This window comes from Jaculus jaculus, chromosome 11, assembly GCF_020740685.1.
Source record: "Jaculus jaculus isolate mJacJac1 chromosome 11, mJacJac1.mat.Y.cur, whole genome shotgun sequence".
In the NCBI taxonomy this organism is placed as follows: domain Eukaryota; kingdom Metazoa; phylum Chordata; class Mammalia; order Rodentia; family Dipodidae; genus Jaculus; species Jaculus jaculus.
Genome location: NC_059112.1, coordinates 55,832,958 through 55,855,365, shown reverse-complemented (window position 1 = coordinate 55,855,365; position 22,408 = coordinate 55,832,958). Strand labels below are relative to the sequence as shown.

Sequence of the window (22,408 nt, the reverse complement as noted above, 5' to 3'; positions counted from 1 at the left end):
GCCTGTCATAGCGTCAATTTGGTCCCTTCAGGTTCAGCAGTTAAAGTGCATACCTTCAAAGCCTAACAACCCAGTTCAATTCCCTGGCATCCATGTAAACTCAGATATACAAAGTGGTGCAGGCGTCTGGAGTTTGTTTGCAGTGGCTGAAGGCCCTAGTGTGCGCCTCTCTCTCTCCTCCCCCTCCCCCCTCCTCTCTGTGCTTGCAAATAAATAAATTTTAAAATGAATCCTATACAGACTTTATCTACTGTAAAGTAGCCTGGAAAGCTGAGTTGTGGCACACCACAATCCCAGCACTCTGGAGATTGAAGCAGGAAGATCGAGAGTTTGAGGCCAGCATGTAATACATAACTGAGGCCTGCCTCAACTAGCCCCCCCCAAAAAGCATGGAGATGTTTAGCATACACATGGGTTCAGTATTCAATTTCACTTCTATATAATGTTCCTTCAGTTGGCTTTCTTTAATCAATTGTCTACTGAAAAGTTATTTGCTATTTATGCACATGCATCAGGAGTTTGTTTGCAGCAGCTAGAGGACTTGGTGTATTCATCATTCTCATTCTTTCTATCTCTCTCCCTCCTTGCAAATAACTAAATAATAATTTTTTAAGTGCAATCTAGTCAGGCATGGTGGCACACGCCTTTAATCCCAGAATTGGTAGGCAGAGGTAGGAGGATTGCTGTGAGTTCAAGCCCACCCTCAGACTACATAGTGAGTTCCAGGTCAGCTTGGGCTCGAGAAATATCCTACCTCAAAAAGCAAACAACAAAAAAAGTACAATCTTGCTATTATAAATCAGATTGCAGTGAATATCTTTTTATGTGTAACTTGTACATACTCACAGAACAAGTTTTTACAGTTAGAATTGTTGGGGCAGTGATTATATATTTTTTAAAGTTTTAGTACAATAGCCTAACTGCTCTCCAAAAATGGTTGCTCAATCCCATTAAGAATGTTGGTTTATTTCTCCATGATATTCAAATACTTGTAAATCCTTACCGACCTGACAATGAACAAGGAATGTTTTGCTATATCTGAATTTTCTATTCCTTTTATTCATGTTTATTTGCCATTTTATTTCTTCCTTAGGGCCACATAAATTTAATGCACTTATTCTTAAAATAGAAAGTAGAGAATAATAAACTGAAACTTATCAAAATCCTCAACCCTAGGTGCTATTATCCAAGTTATATGGTGCACAAGGGACATTCTATTTTACTTCCCATTCACCTGGTGAACACATCATTTGCTTAGAATCTAATTCTACACAGCTTGTGTCATTTGGAGGGAGTAAGCTGGTGAGTACATGCCTCCCATGTCCTTGTTGATGAACATGGCGTCACTATTCAAGCATGACATTGGTATGCAGAACCATTACATTTAGAATGACTGGAAACTTATTAAAGTTCTGTGCCCAGATCTCAGCTTACAACTAAAGAGGGAGCTGGAGAGCTTGGAAGGCGTTCAAAGGAGAGCCACAAAGTTGATTAAAGGGTTTTAAAAATAAGAGATGTAAGGGAAGGTTAAAAGAACGGTCATTATTCAGGCTTGAAAACAAGTGAATGCTGACGGGTGAATTAATAATGGAATTCTAATAAATAAAACTCTTACACAATAGATGGTGATTGGCTATTTTCTTTCTAAATGTGTTGAGAATAGCTCAAGAAAATTTGTACTTTGGCATATAAAATTCAACTGTGTGTAAAAAAAACATCTTTCTGAGAACATTAGTCAAATTTCTCAGTACCAAAGGCATTCATATGATAGTAAATTTGTTGTGCACGGATCGATAGGTTACCACTTAATGCATTGTTATTACAAGAAAGACTACTGAGTAGATTACAGAATAGAGGGCAGTACAGGCAAAAATAAAAAAGGTAGAACAAGAATGAAGTGGTAGCCCACTCAAGAAAGGAGGGAAGTGAGAAAAGGGAGAGAGGAAGAAGGCAATAACAAAGAGTAAGAGATACAGGAAAAGACTAGAGCTTTTCTAAAATATGCATTTCTTCCTTTTTACTGTGTATTCAGCGTATCCACTTAGATATTCGAGTCGGAGAACATGACCTTGATGCAGCAATTGCTCAAGCAAAGGACAAAGTTAATGAAGTTACCTTCAAGCTTGAACATCTAATTGAACAAATTGAGCAAATACTCAAAGAACAAGACTATCAAAGGGTCAGTCTGTCTATTCAGCTCATTTTATCTCTTCCTGCCAGGAATGCATTTCTCAACAGAAAGGCCCTGGACCAAGGAAAGAATGGTTGCCTGTCCTGCAGTCTAAGCTAGAACTGTGTAGGTATGCAGAGAGTTAGGAGAGAGCAATCTTTTGTCAATCTGCTGGGCCAGGATTTCCTTTAGGAAAGGGGTATGAGGCTCATTTACTTCTTCATCTCCCATACCTGCCTAGCAAAGTATCCATCCATCAGCAAAAGGGTGTGAGCTTATATAACAAAGGAATACTTCCAAGCATGCTCCATATATTTATAGAGATCCAAGCAGGAACACATTCTGGATCGCACTTTTATTTTTGTGACATCAAGGATTTTCTGAGTCACTATGCTTGGTAAATGCTAGGCAGACATATGCTCAAATCTGCTATGCCACTCACTAACCTTATGTCATCATAAGTTTCAGTTTCCTCGCCTGAAAAATGTGGATAACAATGGGTGATGAGGGAAGGAAGCACTTGGCATAATGTCCAGGACAAAGAATCAAATAATGAAAATATATCACTATTGGGCAATGTTCAATTTGCCTAATGGTAACAAATGTATAAAATAATAGATCAAGTTTCTGAATCTTACTCCAAGATACAAGAATATGTTTTCTAAGTTACTGTATTACACTTGGCTAAGGTTTAGGCCTAAAAACTAATTATGCTTTCCCATAAGAGATTAATTGGGTAATATTATATACCTAAAACACACACAGCAATCTTCTCTGAAAACCACCGAGTATTTCAAGAAATTAAACCATTTCTTTTTTCTCTGCATAGGACCGTGAGGAAAATTTCCGAATGACCAGTGAAGATACAAATAGAAATGTTTTGTGGTGGGCTTTTGCACAAATATCAATCTTTATTTTAGTTGGAATTTTTCAAATGAAGCATCTTAAAGACTTCTTTATAGCTAAGAAGCTTGTTTAAATAGTATCAATAAAGCAAATAATTTGTATAATGTTTGAATTAATAAAATCAATGCATAAGTGTGTGTTACTTTATTTCAAAAATATCAAAAGTTTAAATTAATATTACAAAATTGAAACACTGGTAAAATGTTAATGTAGCCTCTAAAATTTGATAAAATAAGCACATCATCTTATTTTAAATTTGGTATAATTCAATACTGTCCAAGACATAAAGTATGAGCTGCACCTGTCATTTAATTTTTTTTTCTAATCCCACATTAAAAGAGGATTTTACAAGAGTATAATTTTAACCCTCATGTCATATATTTAACCCAACATATCAAAACATACAAAAATACAATCAGGGACTAGAGAGATGGCTTAGTGGTTAAGGCACTTGCCTGCAAACCCAAAAGACCAAGGTTCAATTCCCCAGGACCCAAGTGAACTAGATGCACAACGCAGCACATGCATCTGGAGTTTGTCTGCAGTGGCACACCATTCTCTTGCTCTATCCCTTTCTCTTTTCTCTTTTTCTCAAATAAATACAAGTAAAATATTAAAAATATATAATCAGGCCAGGTATGGTGGTATAGGACTGCAGTGACAGTGAAGCAAGCATATTCCTTCAGCCTACAAGTAGAACTAGTATGACAACATAAGGAAATATCTTCAAAAAATCCACAAAGAAACAAAAATACTTTCATTTCAAAGTGCACTCAATATAAATTTATTAATGAGATTTATTTATTTATTTATTAGAGAGATAGGGAGGGAGAATGGGCATGCTAGGGCCTCTAGCCACTGCAAACGAACTCCAAACACATGCACCATCATGTGCATCTAGTTTATGTGAGTTCTGGGGTATTGAACCTAGGGCTTAGGCTTCACAGGCAAACATCTTAATTGGTAAGCCATCTTCAGCCCTATTAATGAGATATTTATATCCTTTTATTCATATCATGTTTCAAGTGCCTAATGGTCACATGAAGCTCACAGCTATATTACTATACAGAACAAGTAGTACATAACATCCTTTCCCTAAAACCTTCCACCAAGAAAGTCCATGAATCTCTGGTTTTTCTTAATTCCCTGAAAAATAGTAGCTTTTCTCCACACAAGTAAATGGGTCAGAAACTCTTACACAGCCTTCACTAGTACTTGTAGATTTATATAACCATTAGAATCTAGCATCATGTAAGGAATATGACTGCCAGTCTGGTCCCTGACATATAACTGGTGGTTCGGACATAGGCAGTGCCCTGGCAAGCCTACGCTGTCTGACTATGACTATTTTTTAGATAAACTTTCTTTTTAGCTTTTGATTTTGATATAATTTTAGGTTCACCAGAAATTGCAAAACTGGTCCCTTCTCCCATCTATTGCTTTTTTGAGAGTGACAGACACAGAGAGAAAGACAGATAGAGGGAGAGAGAGAGAATGAGCGCCCCAGGGCTTCCAGCCTCTGCAAACGAACTCCAGACGCGTGCACCCCCTTGTGCATCTGGCTAACGTGGGACCTGGGGAACTGAGCCTCGAACCGGGGTCCTTAGGCTTCACAGGCAAGCACTTAACCGCTAAGCCATCTCTCCAGCCCCCATCTATTGCTTTTAAAAGGATCTTTCCTAAGTAAAGCCCTTTCATGAGAGCATGTTGGAGGCACACAGGGCTCTATCTCTGCCCTGTTCTAATATACTTGTATCCCATGGTCCACTGTAATCTCTCCCAATCCTGGTTTATTCAGTCCTCCTGGTCACCCTGGCCTGGTTCATACCACTGCCCCATCCTCTTAGTAGTTCCTTTCTCTCTCTCTCTCTGCCAGAGCATCTTGGCTCCCCTCTGGTCTCATTTCTGTCTCCTCTGTCACTATATGGTGGGTACAAGTGGCCTTGGCCCCTGATCTACCCAAAGGTATGATCCACCCAGTCCAGCTCCACTGGGTCTCTCTGGCCATCCACTTCCTCGTATGGACCAGAAGTCTCAGTCCTGGACTTCTGGCCATCTAGTCCCTCCTGGTACACGGAGACCACGGTCCCAGCCCCACATGGCATTGCTTCCCCTTCACCAGCCGGGCGGCCTTCCTGCCTCTTGAGTGTTTCACCCACCCTGGGGCCGTGCCACCTCTGCAGGCCTGGAGCAGCTGCGGGGTGCCCACGAGTTTGGGCAGGAAGGTACGCGGTGGCGCACACGCGAGAACCTGTGCACGCGCTTGAGATGTGCGCACGCGCAGAGCCGCTTGCCTCCCCCACCCCCTCCCTCTAACAGGTCCTTCCCCACGACGGAGCGCGCGGGCCCAGCATGGCCAGCTGGGTGTTCTGTAACCGTTGCTTCCAGTCGCCGCACAGGAAGTCGTCCTTCAGCCTGACCAGCTGCGGGCACGTGTACTGCGAAGCCTGCCTGCTGAAAGGTGCGGGCCGCGAGGCGGGGCGCGGCCACCGCGCGACTTCCGGTGGCGCTGAGGCGGACCGCGCGCCCCGGCTGGGCCTCGGCGTCCAGGGCGGCGCCTGGGCCTGCGTGGGGGAGGTGGAAAACTGCCTTGACTGCCGGGGATCACAGCCGGCGACCCTTCTGTGAATATCTTTCTGTAAATAGCTTATAGAGGAGGAGGGGGGGAAACAAAATGGCAGAATGGGTGTATTTCCACGAGGTGGTCCCATTTGTTTAACTTGGGCGGCATAGGATCAAGTACACCTCTGGCCCTCAGAAGGCTCTTGGGGAGGACTTCAGGGTCCTAATTGGTTGGGATTCACGTTGACTGTGAGCTTGCACACAGAATGGATGTGTATGTGTGCAGGTGTATGGTATACATTTGAGGGTGTCGCAGGCATACGGAATTCTGCTGTCTGGTGATGACACACCCCCAGCTTACTTATCAGGTGGACTGAGAGACGTGGGTGGTTTATCTGTAACAGATGATTCTACTGTGAACACTGTCATGTCATTGGTGAGCACAAGCATACTTGTGCAGTCAGGAGTAGAATTGTTGGGCTTTGGGTGTATAATCAAAAAGGAAATCTGGGGCTGGAGAGATGACTTAGAGGTTTAGGCATTTACCTGCAAAGCCAAAGGATCCCGGTTCAATTTTACAAGACCCACGTAAGCCAGATGCACAAGGTGGCTCATGCATCTGGAGTTCATTTGCAGTGGCTGGAGGCCCTGGTATGCCCTTCTTCCTTCCTTTCTTTTCCTTCCTTCCTTCCTTCCTTTCTTTCTCTCCCTCTCTCTCCCCACCTCCTCAAATAAGTAAATAAATAAAATATTTTTAAAGATACTTCTTTTTGTAAAAATAAGGAAATCTTGGTAAATTCCAGGTCAGCCTGGACTAGAGAGTGAGATCCTACCTCGAAAAACAAAAATAAAAATAAATTTTAAAAAAAGGAAACCTGGGGTCAAGTGTGGGATGTGATGGTTTGAGGAAAGGCTAGGTAGATTCTGCAGATGAGTCAAGAAAGTAGGAAGCAGGGTTTTTGATGTAAAGGGGAACTAATAGGATGGAGGGAGAAGCTAATGAGCTCAGCATCACCATGGACCTTATCCTGTGGCAGCTGTCCAAAGAAGAGACAAGAGGCAGGTGTGAGGAGGTCTGAAATTCAGACGATCCAGAAATGTACCTGAGGAGCCAGGACTGAAGATACTAGAATGTGAAAAGTGTCAAAGAGGTAGGTAGTGTGGGAAGAGTGTGAATAAAATAAATGAAGACAAGAGAAAGATGTTACACAAAAAAGAAGAAGAAGAGATGTAGATAATCTAGACTTCTCCTTGAGGTCAAAGAATCAGCATTTGAAATTATATACTGGGTCAGTGGCAGAGGCTCTAAGATGATATCAGAGTGATAGATATGTGTGCCTTCATGGTATTGGAGGTTATGTGGCTAGCAATACCAGTGTTGGAAGGTGACTGGTCTAAAACCTGTAACAAAAGGGGGGGGGCGGGACTTTAGGTACTTCTGACTTGAAGTGTGAGGCCATTCTTCCAAAATGCCACAGACAAAGTTGGAAGCATGCCAAACCCGGGGCTCTCAAAAAGTTGAGAGAGGGATGAAGGTTCTGGGCACAGCCCTGACTTAGCTGCCTAGTGATAAAGTGACCATATACCTTTTTGTTTTTCTGACCTGGAATTTATTATGTAGTCTCACAGCAATCCTTCTCTCCTACCTCTGCCTCCCAAATGCTGGGATTAAAGGCATGCACCACCATACCTGCACTTTTCTTTCTTCTTAGTATTATTCATGTAAGGAGTTGCACACCAAGGTCTCTTGCTGCTTCAAACAAATGCCTCCCAGATTTATATAGATGGCTGTGGAATTGAACCCAGACAAGCAGGCTTTGCAAGCAAGTGCCTTAGCCACTATACCATTTCCCCAAATCCCATATATATTTCTTAAGCTCTGGTATATATCCTTTTAGACTTTTTTCAGTTGATACAAAGTTTGTAAGCAAAAATGGTGCAGTAGGTATGCTGTTTAGTAATGTGCTTTTATTGCTTACTAGGGAGGGCATTAGCCTGCTTGTAAAAATAAGTCTGGATCATCATGTTCAAGGTTGTAAAATATCCTTCAGTTACTGTATGTTATTTAATTCCTCACTGAAACACATTTATATTTTATGACATTTAGCTATTAAACACCATTTCCACTTAATTTTTGCCATTAAAATACATTTATGGAGTGGAACTACTAAACCACAGACATTAAAGTGGGCCAAACTGCTCTCCTGAAGAGCTGTGCCCATTTGGATTCCCTCCTTCACAGATCCTCTCCACTTACGCATCTCTTCTCAGTGGCCTGGATTTTCTGGGGTTTTTAAGCTCATAGTATGAGACTACACTAAATTTGTTTATTTATTTGTCTGAGAGAGATAGAAAGAGACAGATAAGAGAGTGGGGGACTGGAAAGATTGCTTAGCAGTTATGGCACTTGCCTGCAAAGCCTAAGGACCCAGGTTTGACTCCCCAGAAACAATGTAAGCCAGATGCACAAGGTGGCACATGCATCTGGAGTTCATTTACAGTGGCTGAAGGCCCTGGAATTCTATATCTGCCTCTTCCTTTCTCTCTTCCCCCTCTCAAATAAATAAATAAATAAAATATTTAAAATTTTTTTTTTAAAGAAAGAGAGAGAGAGGGTGTGCCAGGCCTCTAGCCACTGCAATGAACTCCAGTTGCATGTGCCACCTTGTACATCTGGTATTATATGGGTACTGGGTATTCCTGAGTCCTTAGGCTTTGCAGGCAAGCACCTTAACTTATGAACCATCTCTTTCCTCCATTTATTGGCTTCTTGTACTTTCACTGATTGCTCAGTCAGGACCCCTCACAGACTGCAGTGCTCATTTTTCAAAATTGTCTTTTAAACACTACATACTAAATATCAACCATTTTGTCAGTGAGCTGCAGATGATTTTGTCTCTGTTCTTTCTCCATCTCCCCCAGTAGAATGCTTGGGTTTTTTATAAGTTAGCTTTGTAATATTTTACTGTGTAGCTTCTGACTGGAATAGTGCAAAAGAGGAATTTCCTTTTTCCAAGCCTGGGGTGGGGAGGGCTTGCCATGGAGGGTTGGTGTTCATGGGCAGTAACTTGAGCCTGTTTGTAAGAAAAGAGGGAAAGAAGCCACAGGAAACTGTTAGGAGGGGACCACTTGTTCCACATGAGGCTGCCACTTTGTAGGGTGCTATAGGCTATGAAGTGAACATGACCACCTGGATGTGAGTCAGGAAATTCCCCCTAGGTTAGAAGGGAGTGACACAGAGTGAGTCCGATGGTTCTCTGTTAGACAAGTCAGAGGAAAAGGCAGGAAAATTGAAGTGGGCCATTGGGGAAGGACTTCTTCATTTAAAGAAGATAATATGAAGTTCTTCATTTATTGGTGAGGAGGAGGCTATCCAAGAAAAGCATATGGGTTGTCCAGCAGTGTATAGACCCAGCTGTGTTGGGACCCAAAATTATATGCCTCTGTTTCTAAAATGTTTCCCTCCCAGTTCTTGACAGTGTTGGATCAGAACAGGAGATTGGGTAGACAGACAGCACTTGGACTTGCCCAGGTTTGGATTGGGTGTGCTCGCTGAAGGATAAGTGTGGACATGGTGAAGTAACGGGTTAATCCTAAACTCTGAGATGACTAGTAAAGAAACCAAGCTGGATGTAAGGAAGTGGCAGGACCAGGTTGATAGACTCCACAGCTCACCGGAAAGGAGCTGGGTGCTGTAGAGATCCAAGACTTGATAGCAACAGAGGTGCTGACATGGGGTCTGGGAGTAGATGGGGCTGAGGACCATTATCCAGAGATTTCAGAATGGTGATTAGAATTTCATGGAGAGAAACATGGCGAAATAGGGACAGAATCAATCTGAATCTGCAGTTTGGACCTAGAGCATGAGCAGATGGAATAGCTGGATGCTAGCAGGTAGGCATATTAACCTTTTATGCTTTCCTAGGTAGCAAGAGTCAGTAGGATATGTGCCTAATGATACCTAATGAGTTAAGGGAGGACTTTCTTTACACATACATACCTTGAGTGATATGGTAGAAGTGACCAAAAATCATCTTATCTTTTGGGTGGTCTTAGAGTAACTGTTTTAATTTTAAATAGTTTAAAATTTTAAGATAACATTGTAAACTGAGTGTTGGGAGGCTGAGGGAGAAGAATCTCAAGTTCAAAGCCAGCCTAGACAACTAGGCAAGACCCTATCTTAAAAAAGAGAAAAGAAAAGAAATTTAGGGCTGAAGAGATGACTTAGTGGCTAAGGAGCTTGCCTGCAAAGCCTAAGAACTCATGTTCAAATCTCCAGGTCCCATGTAATGCAAGTGCATGTGTGCACAAAGGGGCATACATGTCTGAAATTTGTTTGCAGTGGCTGAAGGCCTTGGCACACCTATTCTCTCTCTCTCTCTCTCTCTCTTTCTCTCTCTCTGCTCTTTTACACACACTCTCTCTCATTTAAAAAAAAAAAAAAAAGATTTAGGGCTGGAGAAATGACTTAGCGGTTAAGCGCTTGCCTGTGAAGCCTAAGGATCCCAGTTCAAGGCTCAATTCCCCAGTACCCACGTAAGCCATATCCACAAGAGGGCGCATGAGTCTGAGTTTGTTTGCAGTGGCTAGAAGCCCTGATGTGCCCATTGTCTCTATCTCTCTCTGCCTCTTCCTCTGTCACTCATAAATAAATAAAAATAAACAAAAAATTTTAAAATACATAAATGAAATAAGAGACTTAGTGGGGGCTAGGGCACGGCTCAGTGGGCAAAGTGCTTGCTGCACAAGCATGAGGACCTGAGTTCACATCCAAAGCACCCACATAAAAGCCATGCATGGCAGCATGCACCTATATTCCCAGTACTAGAGAGGCAAAGACAGGAGGATCCCTGGGACTTGCTGGCTACCTAGTCCAGCTGAACCAAGAAGCTGTAGGCTCAGTGTGCGTTGCTGTCTCAAAAAAATGTGAAGTATGTGTAAGGAAGACACCTGACATTGACCTTTGGCCTCCCATATGCATGATGACACTCCCCCACCCACATAAATATATGTACATGCCACACCATGCCCACATTTACATCCAGACATTAAATAAAACTTTTCAACTTTTCTTTCTATCTTTCTTCTTTTGAAGTAGGGTCTCACTCTAGCCCAGGCTGAACTGAAATTCACTATGTAGCCTCAGGCTGCCATCAAACTCAAGGCAATCCTCCTTCCTGTGCCTTCTGAATGATGGGATTAAAGACGTGCGCCACCACACTAGGCTAAATAAAACTTTTTAAAAAGGCTGTTGAGGGCTGGAGAGATGGCTTAGCAGTTAAGGCATATGCCTGCAAAGCCTAAGGATCCATGTTCAATTTTCTAGGTCCTGTAAGCCAGATGCACATGGTGGCACCTGCGTCTGGAGTTCATTTGCAGTGGCTAAAAGCCCTGGTGCGTCCATTCTCTCTCCCTCCCTCCCTCCTTCCCTCCCTCTCTCTCGTTTTTTTCTCTCTCTCCAATAAATAAATAAAAAATAAATCTTTAAAAAGGGCTGTTGATTAAACATAATAGTAGAGCACTTGCTGTAGTGTCCTTGGGTTCAATCCCCAGGATTACACACACAAAGGGAGGAAGGGAAGAGGGCGGAAATAAAGGGGGAAAAAAGATATCACTGTAAAACAGTGAGAACCAAGAACAACCATAATCTACCAAGACAAGAATAAATATCGGACTCCCTGACAAGAGATGAACCATTCCTCACATGGCAGCCAGGGCCCAGGTGAAACCATGGAGGAACTGGCAATATGAGCAAGGGTGCTGCTTCCACAGTGAGCCTGATAATGCAGACAGACACTATGGATACTCAAAATGCACCAAAGCAGAAATCCAGAAGCTGCTGAGAACTCAAAACTAAGGTAGAATTAAAGCACACCCACCAAGGCTCAGGGAAGTTTGTAGAAGAGGGAATGGAAAGAATGTAAAAGCCACAGGGTGGGAAGGTGACATAGCCCTTAGCACAATAACATACTGCTGCTCTCACAACTCATAACTTATAGCTACATGGTGACTACTAGTAATCCCACTAAGGATGGCCCTCAGTGGAGTGGGGACAGGGTGAAGGGAAATGATGGTACCAACATATGATCTGTCCATACAAAGTTTCTACTTAATAATAAAACAAAAGATATCACTGTAAGCTAACTATAATAAATGTCTGGAATTATTTAAACTTAGTATTATTGACATGTATAGTCATGGTTTTGGAGCACATTTGCAAAACAGGAAAAGAAGTTGTGTAGATTGTTCAACTGTATCCACAGCCTCATCCCATCTGAATATGAAAATATTTATATACTATAATCCTGCATTCTAATTCAAAGTCTATGCTCACACATATTTCAAAGCACTGATCATTATAATGTAATTACACCTGCTTTTGTTTGACAGGTAAAAAGGATGAATGCATGATCTGTCGAGTTCCTTGTCATACAGTTTTACTCTCAAAACATGTAAGTAGAAATCTATAGAATCTGAATATTAATCATGGCAACATTTTTTTTAATTTGGAGGGGTTGTTTGGTTTTTTTGTTTGTTTGTTTTTAATGAGAGAGCACACGAGAGAGAGAGAGAGAGAGAGAGAGAGAGAGAGAGGGAGGGAGGGAGGGAGGGAGGGAGAGAGAGAGAGAACTCACACACCAGGCCCTCCAATCGAACTGCAGACACACAAGGTGGTGCATGTGCGAACTTGTGTGCTTCATCTTGTGTGATTCATCTTGTGCATCTGGCTTACATGGGGTCTGGAGAGTTGAACATGGGTCCTTAGGCTTCACAGGCAAGCACCTTAACCACTAAGCCATCTTTCCAGCCCACCTTTCTTTTTAATTTAAAATTAAGTTTTTAGTCATTGTGCCAGCTTAAATTTTTATTCATTTTGCTAGATTGAATAGATTTTAACCATGCCATCCTGAATGCACCCTATCTCATCTGATCTCAGAAGCTAAGCAGGGTTAGGCCTGGTTAGTACTTGGATAGGAGACTAGATTTTATGAGACTTTTGAGTAATAAAGTACAATAGGATTTGGTTTTGTTGTTTTATTTTGAGGTGAGGTCTCACTTTGTGGTCCAGGATGGCCTTGACTGAGATTCTCCTGTCTCAGCTTCTTGACTGCCAAGATTAGAGGCATGGGCTGTCACACCTATCAGGATTTGTTTTTAAAACCCCATTATAACTTTCTTTCTTAGCCATAGGTTGGGCTTATTCACAGTTTATTAGATTGTGCTGTATCCTTGGAATTAAAATGGAATAGATTTCTCTTTTTAATATTTTATTTATTTATTTATTTGACAGAGAGAGAGAGAGAGAGAATAGACACACCAGAGCCTCTAGCCACTGCAAACGGAGTCTAGATGCTTGCGCCCCCTTGTGCATCTGGCTAATGTGGGTCCTTGGGGAATTGAACTTGGGTCCTTTGGCTTTGTGGGCAAATGCCTTAATCACTAAGCCACCCTTCCAGCCCTAGATTTCTCTTTTTTATTATTTTTATTTACTTGAGACAGAACAAAGCAAAGAGAGAAGAGACTGTGTGTGTATGGGTGTTTATGGACATAACAGAGCCTCCTGCTGCTATAAAGGAACTCCAAATGCATGTGCCACTTTGTTCATCTGCTTTTACATGGATACTGGGGAATCAAACCTGGGCCATCAGGTGTTGTAAGCAAATGCCTTTAATTGCTGAGCTCTCTCTCCCATCCAGGATGGATTTCTTTAGTACAGCATTGGCTTCTTAATAAGGCAAGTTTAATTTCATAAAAGTCATGTGCATAAGTAAGAAGGTTGTTCATATTCTTATGGATGCAGTTGGATTGAACAATGCCATTGGTCCTATATATAAAATACACCAGAATAAACTAGCCATGGTGGGTCATGCCTCTGTGTAATCCCAGTACTTGAGAGGCTGAAGTAGGAGAATCATCCTGTGCTAGAGAAGACCCTGTCTCAAAAAATAAGAAAAATTTATATATATATATGTGTGTGTGTGTGTGTGTGTGTGTGTGTATACACATATAGATCAGATTAATATATATAAATTTAGTATCAAATTATTGCCCTTTTCTACGCATGTTCTTCAAATGTACATTTGACCTCATATTTATAAATACCATAATTTTTAAAAATATTTATTTGACGGAGAGAGGGAGAAAGAGAGAGAGAATGGGTGCACCAGGGCCTCCAGCCACTGCAAATGAACTCTAGACATGTATGTCCCCTTGTGCATATGGCTAACATGGGTCCTGGGGAATGGAACCTGGATCCTTTGGCTTTGCAGGCAAATGCCTTAACCGCTAAGCTATCCCTCCAGCCCCTAAATATCATAATTTTTTAATAACAAATACAATACTTTATAGTTACAATACTATATAGACAGCAATACTCAGATAACATAGAAAGCCATAGTGGAGAAAGTGGAAGTCTCTCAGATCCTTCTTCCCAAAGATGACACCGTCCAGGAGTTTGGTACATGTTCTATGCATCTTACAGCTTTTTCCTTTTTTTAAGTTTATTAATTGATTTATTAGAGAGAGGGAGACGAATAGAGAGAGAATGGGCATGCCAGGACTTCTAGCCACCGCAAACTAACTCCAGACACATGTGCCATCTTGTGCATCTGGTTTATGTGGGTACTGAGGTATTGAGCTTGGGTCCTCAGGTTTTACAGGCAAGCACCTTAACCACTAAGCAATCTCTCCAGCCCTGGCTTTTCTTTTTTCATAAAATGTTGTCCCACCAGGCATGGTTACATATGCCTGAGGTAATAGTAGGAGGATCACTGTGAGTTTGAGACCAGCCTGGGGCTATAGAGCGAGTTCAAGATCAGCCTGGGCTAGAGTGAGACCCTACCACTAAAATGTTTTCCCAGTTGATTTTATGTTTTGGATGCATTCTTTATTATTTTTTTTATGAGAGATAGAATTGGTGCACCAGGGCTTCTAGCTCTTGCAATCAAACTCCAGATGCACCTTGTGTGCATGTGTGACTTTGTGCACATACATCACTTTTGCATCTGGTTTACATGGGTTCTGGGGAGTTGAACCTGGGTCCTTTGGCTTTGCAGGCAAATGCCTAACTGATAAGCCATCTCTATTCTTTTTTAAATGACTTCATAATATTTCACAGTTTTTCTTTTAAAGAGACTATGTTTGTTTTTCAGCTTTACACACACTCATAACCTTACAGGGCTGAGAGATGGCTCAGCAATTAAGGTACTTGCCCACAAAGCCTAATACCTAAGTTCAGTTCCCTAGGACCCACATAAAGCCAGATACACAAGGTAATACATGTATCTGGAGTTAATTTGCAGTAGCTGGAAGCTCTGATGTACCCATTCTCTCTCTTTCCTTGGTGTAATGGTGCGCACCTTTAATCCCAGGACTCAGAAGACTGAGAAAGGAGGATTGCTGTGAGTTCAGGGCCAGCCTGAGACTACAGAGTGAATTTTAGGTCAGCCTGAGCTAGATTGAGATCCTACCTTGAAAAAAAAAAAACAGAAAAATAACAACGAAAACAATCTTATATGATGAGCATGGTGACGTTCATTATGATTCCATTATGATTCCAGCACTAAAGAGGCAGAGTCAAGAGGCTCTCTAGACTTGCTGGCCGTCTAGCTAACTTGATTAGCTCTAGGTTCAGTGTGAGACCCTATCCCAAAAAATAATGAGGAGCCAGGCATGGTGGCGCACACCTTTAATCCCAGCACTCGGGAGACAGAGGTAGGAGGATCACTGTGAGTTCGAGGCCACCCTGAGACTACATAGTGAATTACAGGTCCGCCTGGGCTAGAGTGAGACCCTACCTCAGAAAACCAAAAATAAAAATAATAATAATAATGAGGAGAGCAACTAAGAAACACCTGATGTCGACCTCTGGCATCCACATATGCACATGCACCCACATGCACATATATGCCCCACACATATGATCATTTTTACCAATCACTGTTCACAATTATAAGTATGTTTTGTGGCATAAATTCCTACAAGCAGAAAAACAAGGGCAAAGTATTTAGGCATGATTTTTTTAATAGAAAGTACTTTATTTTCCTCCAAACATTTGGCAGTCTGAACTGTCATATTCTGCTAGTTATGCAGCTCTTTAGTTCCCCTTTCTGCTACAAGGCCAGGGTTTAGGCTGGAGGGAGGGTCCTTGACCCTTCTCCAGCTTCCTGGATTGACTGTTTAGGCCATTTGTTTTCTTTCTTCTTTCCAACAAATGTATTGAAGACTAGGTTGGGGAGATAGCTCAGTGGATAAAAAGGGCTTGCTGTGAAGACATACATGGAGCAGTAAACAATGAACAAGGAGAGATCCTACCTCAAAACATGGTAGAAGGCAAGGACTGACACCTGAAAGTTGTACTCTGACCTCCCCACACCTGCCATGGCACACATGCCAGCACTCACACAAATGAGCACGTACCAAAAAGTATATTTATGACCATGGATTCATGCTTTCTGTTATGTGTTCTGTAACTCTATATCACTTTAAGCACTGCTTTTCTGAAATCATTCATAACTAATTTTATACCAAAGGCTAAGTTAATTGAACATCTTTTATAGATGGAACTAAGGCAGATCTTCTTGGAGGTATCACACCTTCATGAGTCCTGAATAAATTCTGACCTGTTCTTTTTCTTTTCTTTTTTTAAAATATTTTATTTTTATTTATTTATTTGACAGAGAAAGAGGGAGAGATAGAGAAACAGAGAGAGAGAGAGAGAGAGAGAGAAGGCAGGAGGGAGGGAGGGAGGGAGAATGGGCACGGCAGGGTATCTAGCCACTGCAAACGAACTCCAGATGCTTGTGCCCCCCCCCTTGTACATCTGGCTAATATGTGTCTTGGGGGATTGAACCTGGGTTCTTTGGCTTTGCAGGCAAATGCCTTAACCACTAAGCCATCCCTCCAACCCTTCTTTTTGTTTTCCAACTCAAGGATTATTTGAAAGAATAATCTTGGAGTTGGGTGTGATGGTATATGCTAGTAAGCCTAGACCTTGAGAGGCTGAATCCATATTACTGTGAGTTTGAAGTCAGACTAGGATACATAATGAGACTTTTTCTAAAGAAGAAGAAGAATGAGTCAGGCATGGTGGTGCACGCCTTTAATACCAGCATTTGAGAGGCAGAGGCAGGAGGATTGCCATGAGTTTGAGGCCACCCTGAGATTACATAGTGAATTCCAGGTCAGCCTGGGCTAGAGCAAATCCCTACCTCAAAAAACCAAAAAAAAAAAAAAAAGAAGAACAAGAACAAGAAGAAAGAGGAAGAAGAGGAAGAAAAATACGATGATGACTCATTGGTTAAAAGCACTTGTGCCAGGCATGGTGGCGCACATCTTTAATCCCAGCACTCGGGAGGCAGAGGTAGGAGTATTGTCATGAGTTCAAGACCATCCTAAGAATACACAGTGAATTCCAGGTCAGCCTGAGTTAGAGTGAGACCCTGCCTCAAAAAATAAAAGCACTTGCTATGCAAGCCTGGCAGCCAGATTGGGGATCCCTAGAACACACACAAAGTCAGATGCAAGTAATTTATGTGTCTATAATCTCAGCACATTTATGGCAATGGGAGGTACAGTCAGGAGAATTCTGAAACTTGCAAGCCAGCTAGTTGTGTGTTCACAGTGGCAAAACAACAAGAGAGACCCTATCTCAAACAAGGACCAGCACATGGAGGTTATCCTCTAACTTCCACATGCATGCTGTAGCACAGACCCATGTATACACACATGTCATACACACACATGCACATATATATGCAAAAAGAAAGGCAGAGACAAAGGAAAGGGAAAGTCTTGAACTTATATGTTAGTTTCACTGACATCTCTATACTTAATTTTTATTTCATGGCATTGTGCCTTTGGTTATACAGCGTCATTTTCTAATTATCTGGATTTTCATTGTGTTCTCTTGATGCTCTGTCATATAACAGAAAGAGCAGCTGATATATATTTATCTGTCAATTTGTCATTAAAATGGGAAATTATACCAGGCGTGGTGGCATACACTTTTGATCCCAGCACTCAGGAGGCAGAGGTAGGAGGAGCTCTGTGAGTTCGAGACCACCCTGAATGCAGAGTGAATTCCAGGTCAGCCTGGGCTAGAGTGAGACCCTACCACGAAAAAAAAAGGGGGGGGGGAGAAAATGGGAGATTGCTACTCCAAAGAAGAAATGCAGCATAGATGCTGTATTAGTTAGATGCCTCCAGGGGGCACCTGGGCCTCTAGGAGGGTAGCCACCAGTTGGACACAGAGCAAACAGGTATGTGTGACTTGGAATCTGTCTCCCTGAAGAATCACAAGGAAAGGGGAGTTTAAGACAGATGTGGCTGGTTTTCAAGCAAGGATAGAAAGGGATAGCGACTTTAAGAAGATAAGAGGCTGTACAGGATTGGAGAAACCCCTGGTTTTTGGACTCTAGGTGATACAGCTGTATCTGCAGTGATGAAGATCCAACAACCAGGGTAGGATGCACTCTTTACACCCATTTACCTGGAAGCATCCCCAGTGGGCAAAACCAGGGCTGGAGATAAGGAGACAAGGATTCCCCAAAAGGCAAACAAGGCTGCTTTCTCTAGCCAAGACCCTCCCAGAAGATGAGCCCCCTAAGGCCTGTGTCCTCTTCTCTCTGAACTATTGGCAGTGTTTCTCCACTTGGCTCCATTGGATGCTGGGCTATGGTGAGGACCCAGAGAAACTTTTTGTTTATAAATTACAGACCAAATCAGAACCTGAAAGGACCACACATCATGAGAAGATAAGCTGTGACATGGACACAAAGACAGTGCTATTCAGGATGTTCTGCTGGATGAGTGAGTGTGGATGTCAATAGCTAGTGACAAACCCAGGCCACAAAAGTGTTGTCCCTAGACTTGCTCCCTTTCTTCTGCAAGTTCTTTGTGAAAGAATCCAGGCAGAGCAAGAAAGGCCATTAGCAGGTCTGGCCCCTAAAAACAACTTCATAGACAGCCAAATTGTAAAGGCCAATCACAGAACACAGCCTTGAACTGTCACATGGCAAGAAAAAATGTCCCATGTTCCTTGCAGTGAGTCATGGACATTGGGTTGTCTGATACACCAGTTGGTCTATATTAGTCATGCACATCTATGTGGTTTTGGAATCACTTCTCAAACTTGTCAGTCGCCACACACATCCACAATTTCATTACAATTTTTATTTTACACTTAGTGAGGGGGAAACCCAATGTAAAGAGAATTAACATCTGCAGTAACCTATGAGTGCAGCATGTGCTTTTGTTCAGATGTTCACTCTCCTCTCAGTAAAGGCCAAGTGCTTCCTGGAGGCCTCATAGTAGCTCTGCCCTCAGGCATTAGCTGCCTTGGAAAGCTACTACAGTAGCTTTGACAGTTTCTTCCTTTAATCATTTATTGCTAGTATGCAAAAATGTAGTAGTTTTCTTGACTTAAACCAGTGACCTTGCTAAAGGTCATATTCTTCTAGAATATTTACATATGTTATTGTTTCTCTGCAGTCATTGGCAGGGGCTCCACTGCAGGGCTGAGTAGAAATGCTGGCTAGAGCAACCATTCTTGTCTCTCAGTATTTAACCATCATGTATACACTAGTTTGCTAAAGGTTTTTTTTTTTTTTTTGAGGTAGGGTCTCACTTTAGTCCAGGCTGACCTGGAATTCACTATGTAGTCTCAGGGTGGCCTCAAACTCACAGCCCTTTTCCTAGTGCTGGGATTAAAGCCATGTGCCATCTCATCTGGCACTAATGGTATTGTTAAAATCATGAATGATGCAGAATTATGTTGGTATTTTTATGTAAGTCTTGATAGTATTATTCTTCTTACCATGTTTTGTTAATGTATATTGCATTTACTTTAAAAAATATTTTTTTTGTTTTTTTGAGGTAGGGTCTCACTGTTGCCCAGGCTGACCTGGAATTCACTATGTAGTCTCAGGCTGGCCTCGAACTCACAGCATCCCTCCTACCTCTGCCTCCCGAATACTAGGATTAAAAAGTGTGCACCAGCTACTTTAAAAGTTTTAAATGTCACCTTGGATTCTAGGAATAGAGACAACTTGTAGTGATGTAGCAAAACTTGTATAAATGGAGTCAGTGTACTGCTATTTTGCTTGGAAGTTTGCACTCAAGTTCACATATGAGTTGGACTTGAAATTTTCCTTTCTTGTCATTGCATTTTCAAGTTTGGGTATGGCTTCACAAAAGAAATTAGAACTTAACTATTTTTTCTCTTCTCTGAGCTGTTTTTAGAAGATTGGGTTTACTTCTTTAAACATTTTGCAGAAGTCAGAACTGATTGATGCCTTTTGGGCCTAGAATCTATGTGGATAGATTTTAAGTTAGTAATTTGACTTATATAATATATATGGTACTATTCAAAATTCCTAATTTGGGAGAACAATTAATAACAAAGTATAATGAGATTATATGCCACAGTAAAACCCATCATATTGAATGCTAACTAAAAAAATTAATAGAAACATTACTAATTTTTCTTGGGCCAATTGGAATAAATTATGCTTTTCTAGGAACTTGTATATATTTATCTGAATTAAAATTTTTCTGGGGCTGGAGAGATGGCTTAGTGTTTGGGGCACTTGCCTGCAAAGCATAAGGACCCATGTTCAATTCTCCAGGTCCCACATAAGCCAGACATATGAGGTGATGTAAGTGTGCAAGGTCACACATGCACACAAGATGGCGCACACATCTGGAGTTCAATTATAGTGGCTTGAGACCCTGGCCAGTTCTAACTCTCTCTCTTTTGTGAACACATGCATGTGTGCTCTTGGCTCTTTCTGTCACTCTGTTGCATTTAAAAAAAAAAAAAAAAGTCCAGTCTTTTGGGCTTGCCTGAAAAAAATTTTTTTTTTCTGAGCTGGACAGATTGCTTAGCTGTTAAGGTACTTGCCTGCAAAGCTTAAGGGTCCAGATTCGATTGCCCAGTACCCATGTAAGCCAGATGCACATGATAGCACATGCATCTGGAGTTCATTTGCAGTGGCTAGAGGCCCTGGAGCACCCATTCTCTACCCCCCCCCCATAAACGGAAAAAATACACTGAAACAATTTTCTTCTCAATGGATTGGCAGTGCTCTTATGTTTTTTGTTTTTTGTTTTTTTTTTTTAATCTTTTTTTTTTAATTTTTATTTATTTATTTGAGAGTGACAGACACAGAGAGAAGGACAGATAGAGGGAGAGAGAGAGAATGGGCGCGCCAGGGCTTCCAGTCTCTGCAAACGAACTCCAGACGCGTGCGCCCCCTTGTGCATCTGGCTAACGTGGGACCTGGGGAACTGAGCCTCGAACCGGGGTCCTTAGGCTTCACAGGCAAGCGTTTAACCGCTAAGCCATCTCTCCAGCCCATCTTATGTTTTTTTAATGTCTACAAAGTCTATAATGATCATATTTTCATTTTAATAGTCAGATTTATTTTACTTATTTGAGAGAGAGAGATTGAGAATGGGTGCACCAGGGCCTCCAACCACTGCAAATGAGCTCCAGACACATGCACTACTTTGTGCTTCTGGCTTACATGAGTACTGGGGAATTGAACCTGGGTCCTTAGGCTTTGCAGGCAAATGCCCTACCTGCTAAGCAATCTCTCCAACCCATGTTTTCATTTTAATGACTGTTTGAATTTTTTAGGGGGGTAAAGAGAACTGGCACACCAGGGCCTCAGCCATTGCGATTGAACTTCAGAGGCTTGTGCTACCTAGGGGGCATGTGCAACCTTCTGCTTCCCTCATCTTTGTGCATCTGGCTTACATGGGATCTGGAGAGTCAAACATGGATCCTTATGGCTTTGCAAACAAGCGCTTAACCTCTAAGCCATCTCTGCAGCCCATCTTTTTTTTCATGAATGACCTTGCCAAGTACTTTTTGATTTCTATTAATTAGTATTTTCAGAACACTAGTTTTTGCTTCTATTTATCATCTCTATTTTGTATTTGTTTTGTCCTGCTAATTCTCTTTTAGCATATTCTCTCTCTGTCTCTGTCTTTTGAGATAGAATCTTACTATATTACCTAGGCTGGCTTTGAACTCTTAAATCCTCCTGCCTCCAGTCTTAGGATTACAAGCAGTACCACCATGCCCAGCTTCATGTCTTTTAACCTTGTTATTAAAGATGGAGTGCTTGGCATCAGTTTCCCATCTTTCCTTTCTGATAGTTACATTATAGGGCTATAGTTTTCCCTCTTTGTTCATCTTTGCATCGTATGTATCTGGCTGTGTTGTAATTATCTTGCAATTTTGAAATTTATGCTTGGTTTCTCTTGTGACTTAATATGATATCTAGAAGTATAGTGTTTAATTTCTAAATGCTTAATAATTTTAGTTATTTCTGTTAAATTTTACTGATTTTTATCACAAAGAAAAGTGTAACGATTGTAAGTGTATATCTCAGTGAATTTCTCATGGCCAGAACATACCCAATGTTAGCTTCTGGTTGTTATGGTTTGACTGCCCCCACAAAACGTGTGTTAGAAACTTAGTCCCCATAAACAGCATTAGGAGATGGGCCCAGAGGAAAGGGTTAGGTCATGAGAATCTATTTCATGAATGGATCAATGTAAATTATAGAAGGCTTGAAGCAGAAAGGTGTACCCTCTCTCATTTTCTACTATGGTTATTCTAGAGTTTGCAGTAGGCAGCCTTGGCTCTAAAGAATTACCTAGGTTGTATTTTCCTGACAATGCAGATGGTTTCACTCCATTGACTTCCCGCCTTCCTGTCCCTCCTCTGATGGAATATTGGCTGTTCTTTGTGCTAAACCC

The 22,408-nt window shown here is 41.7% G+C and overlaps 2 protein-coding genes across 2 annotated transcripts in view; both read left to right on the top strand.

The window, feature by feature from the left end:
- Nucleotides 1-3,149, top strand: part of LOC101593494 (transmembrane emp24 domain-containing protein 11) — a 39,532-nt gene extending 36,383 nt beyond the window's left edge. Inside the window, exons 3-5 of the mRNA XM_004656131.3 lie at nucleotides 1,177-1,302; nucleotides 2,033-2,179; nucleotides 3,000-3,149. Coding sequence (XP_004656188.1) covers nucleotides 1,177-1,302; nucleotides 2,033-2,179; nucleotides 3,000-3,149 — 423 coding nt within the window. The remainder of the gene's footprint in view (nucleotides 1-1,176; nucleotides 1,303-2,032; nucleotides 2,180-2,999) is intronic.
- A 2,260-nt stretch (nucleotides 3,150-5,409) lies between these two features.
- The window catches only part of Rnf212 (ring finger protein 212), a 47,704-nt gene continuing 30,705 nt past the window's right edge, over nucleotides 5,410-22,408 (top strand). The window contains exons 1-2 of the mRNA XM_045161798.1: nucleotides 5,410-5,537; nucleotides 12,029-12,090. Coding sequence (XP_045017733.1) covers nucleotides 5,429-5,537; nucleotides 12,029-12,090 — 171 coding nt within the window. The 5' untranslated portion in view covers nucleotides 5,410-5,428. The remainder of the gene's footprint in view (nucleotides 5,538-12,028; nucleotides 12,091-22,408) is intronic.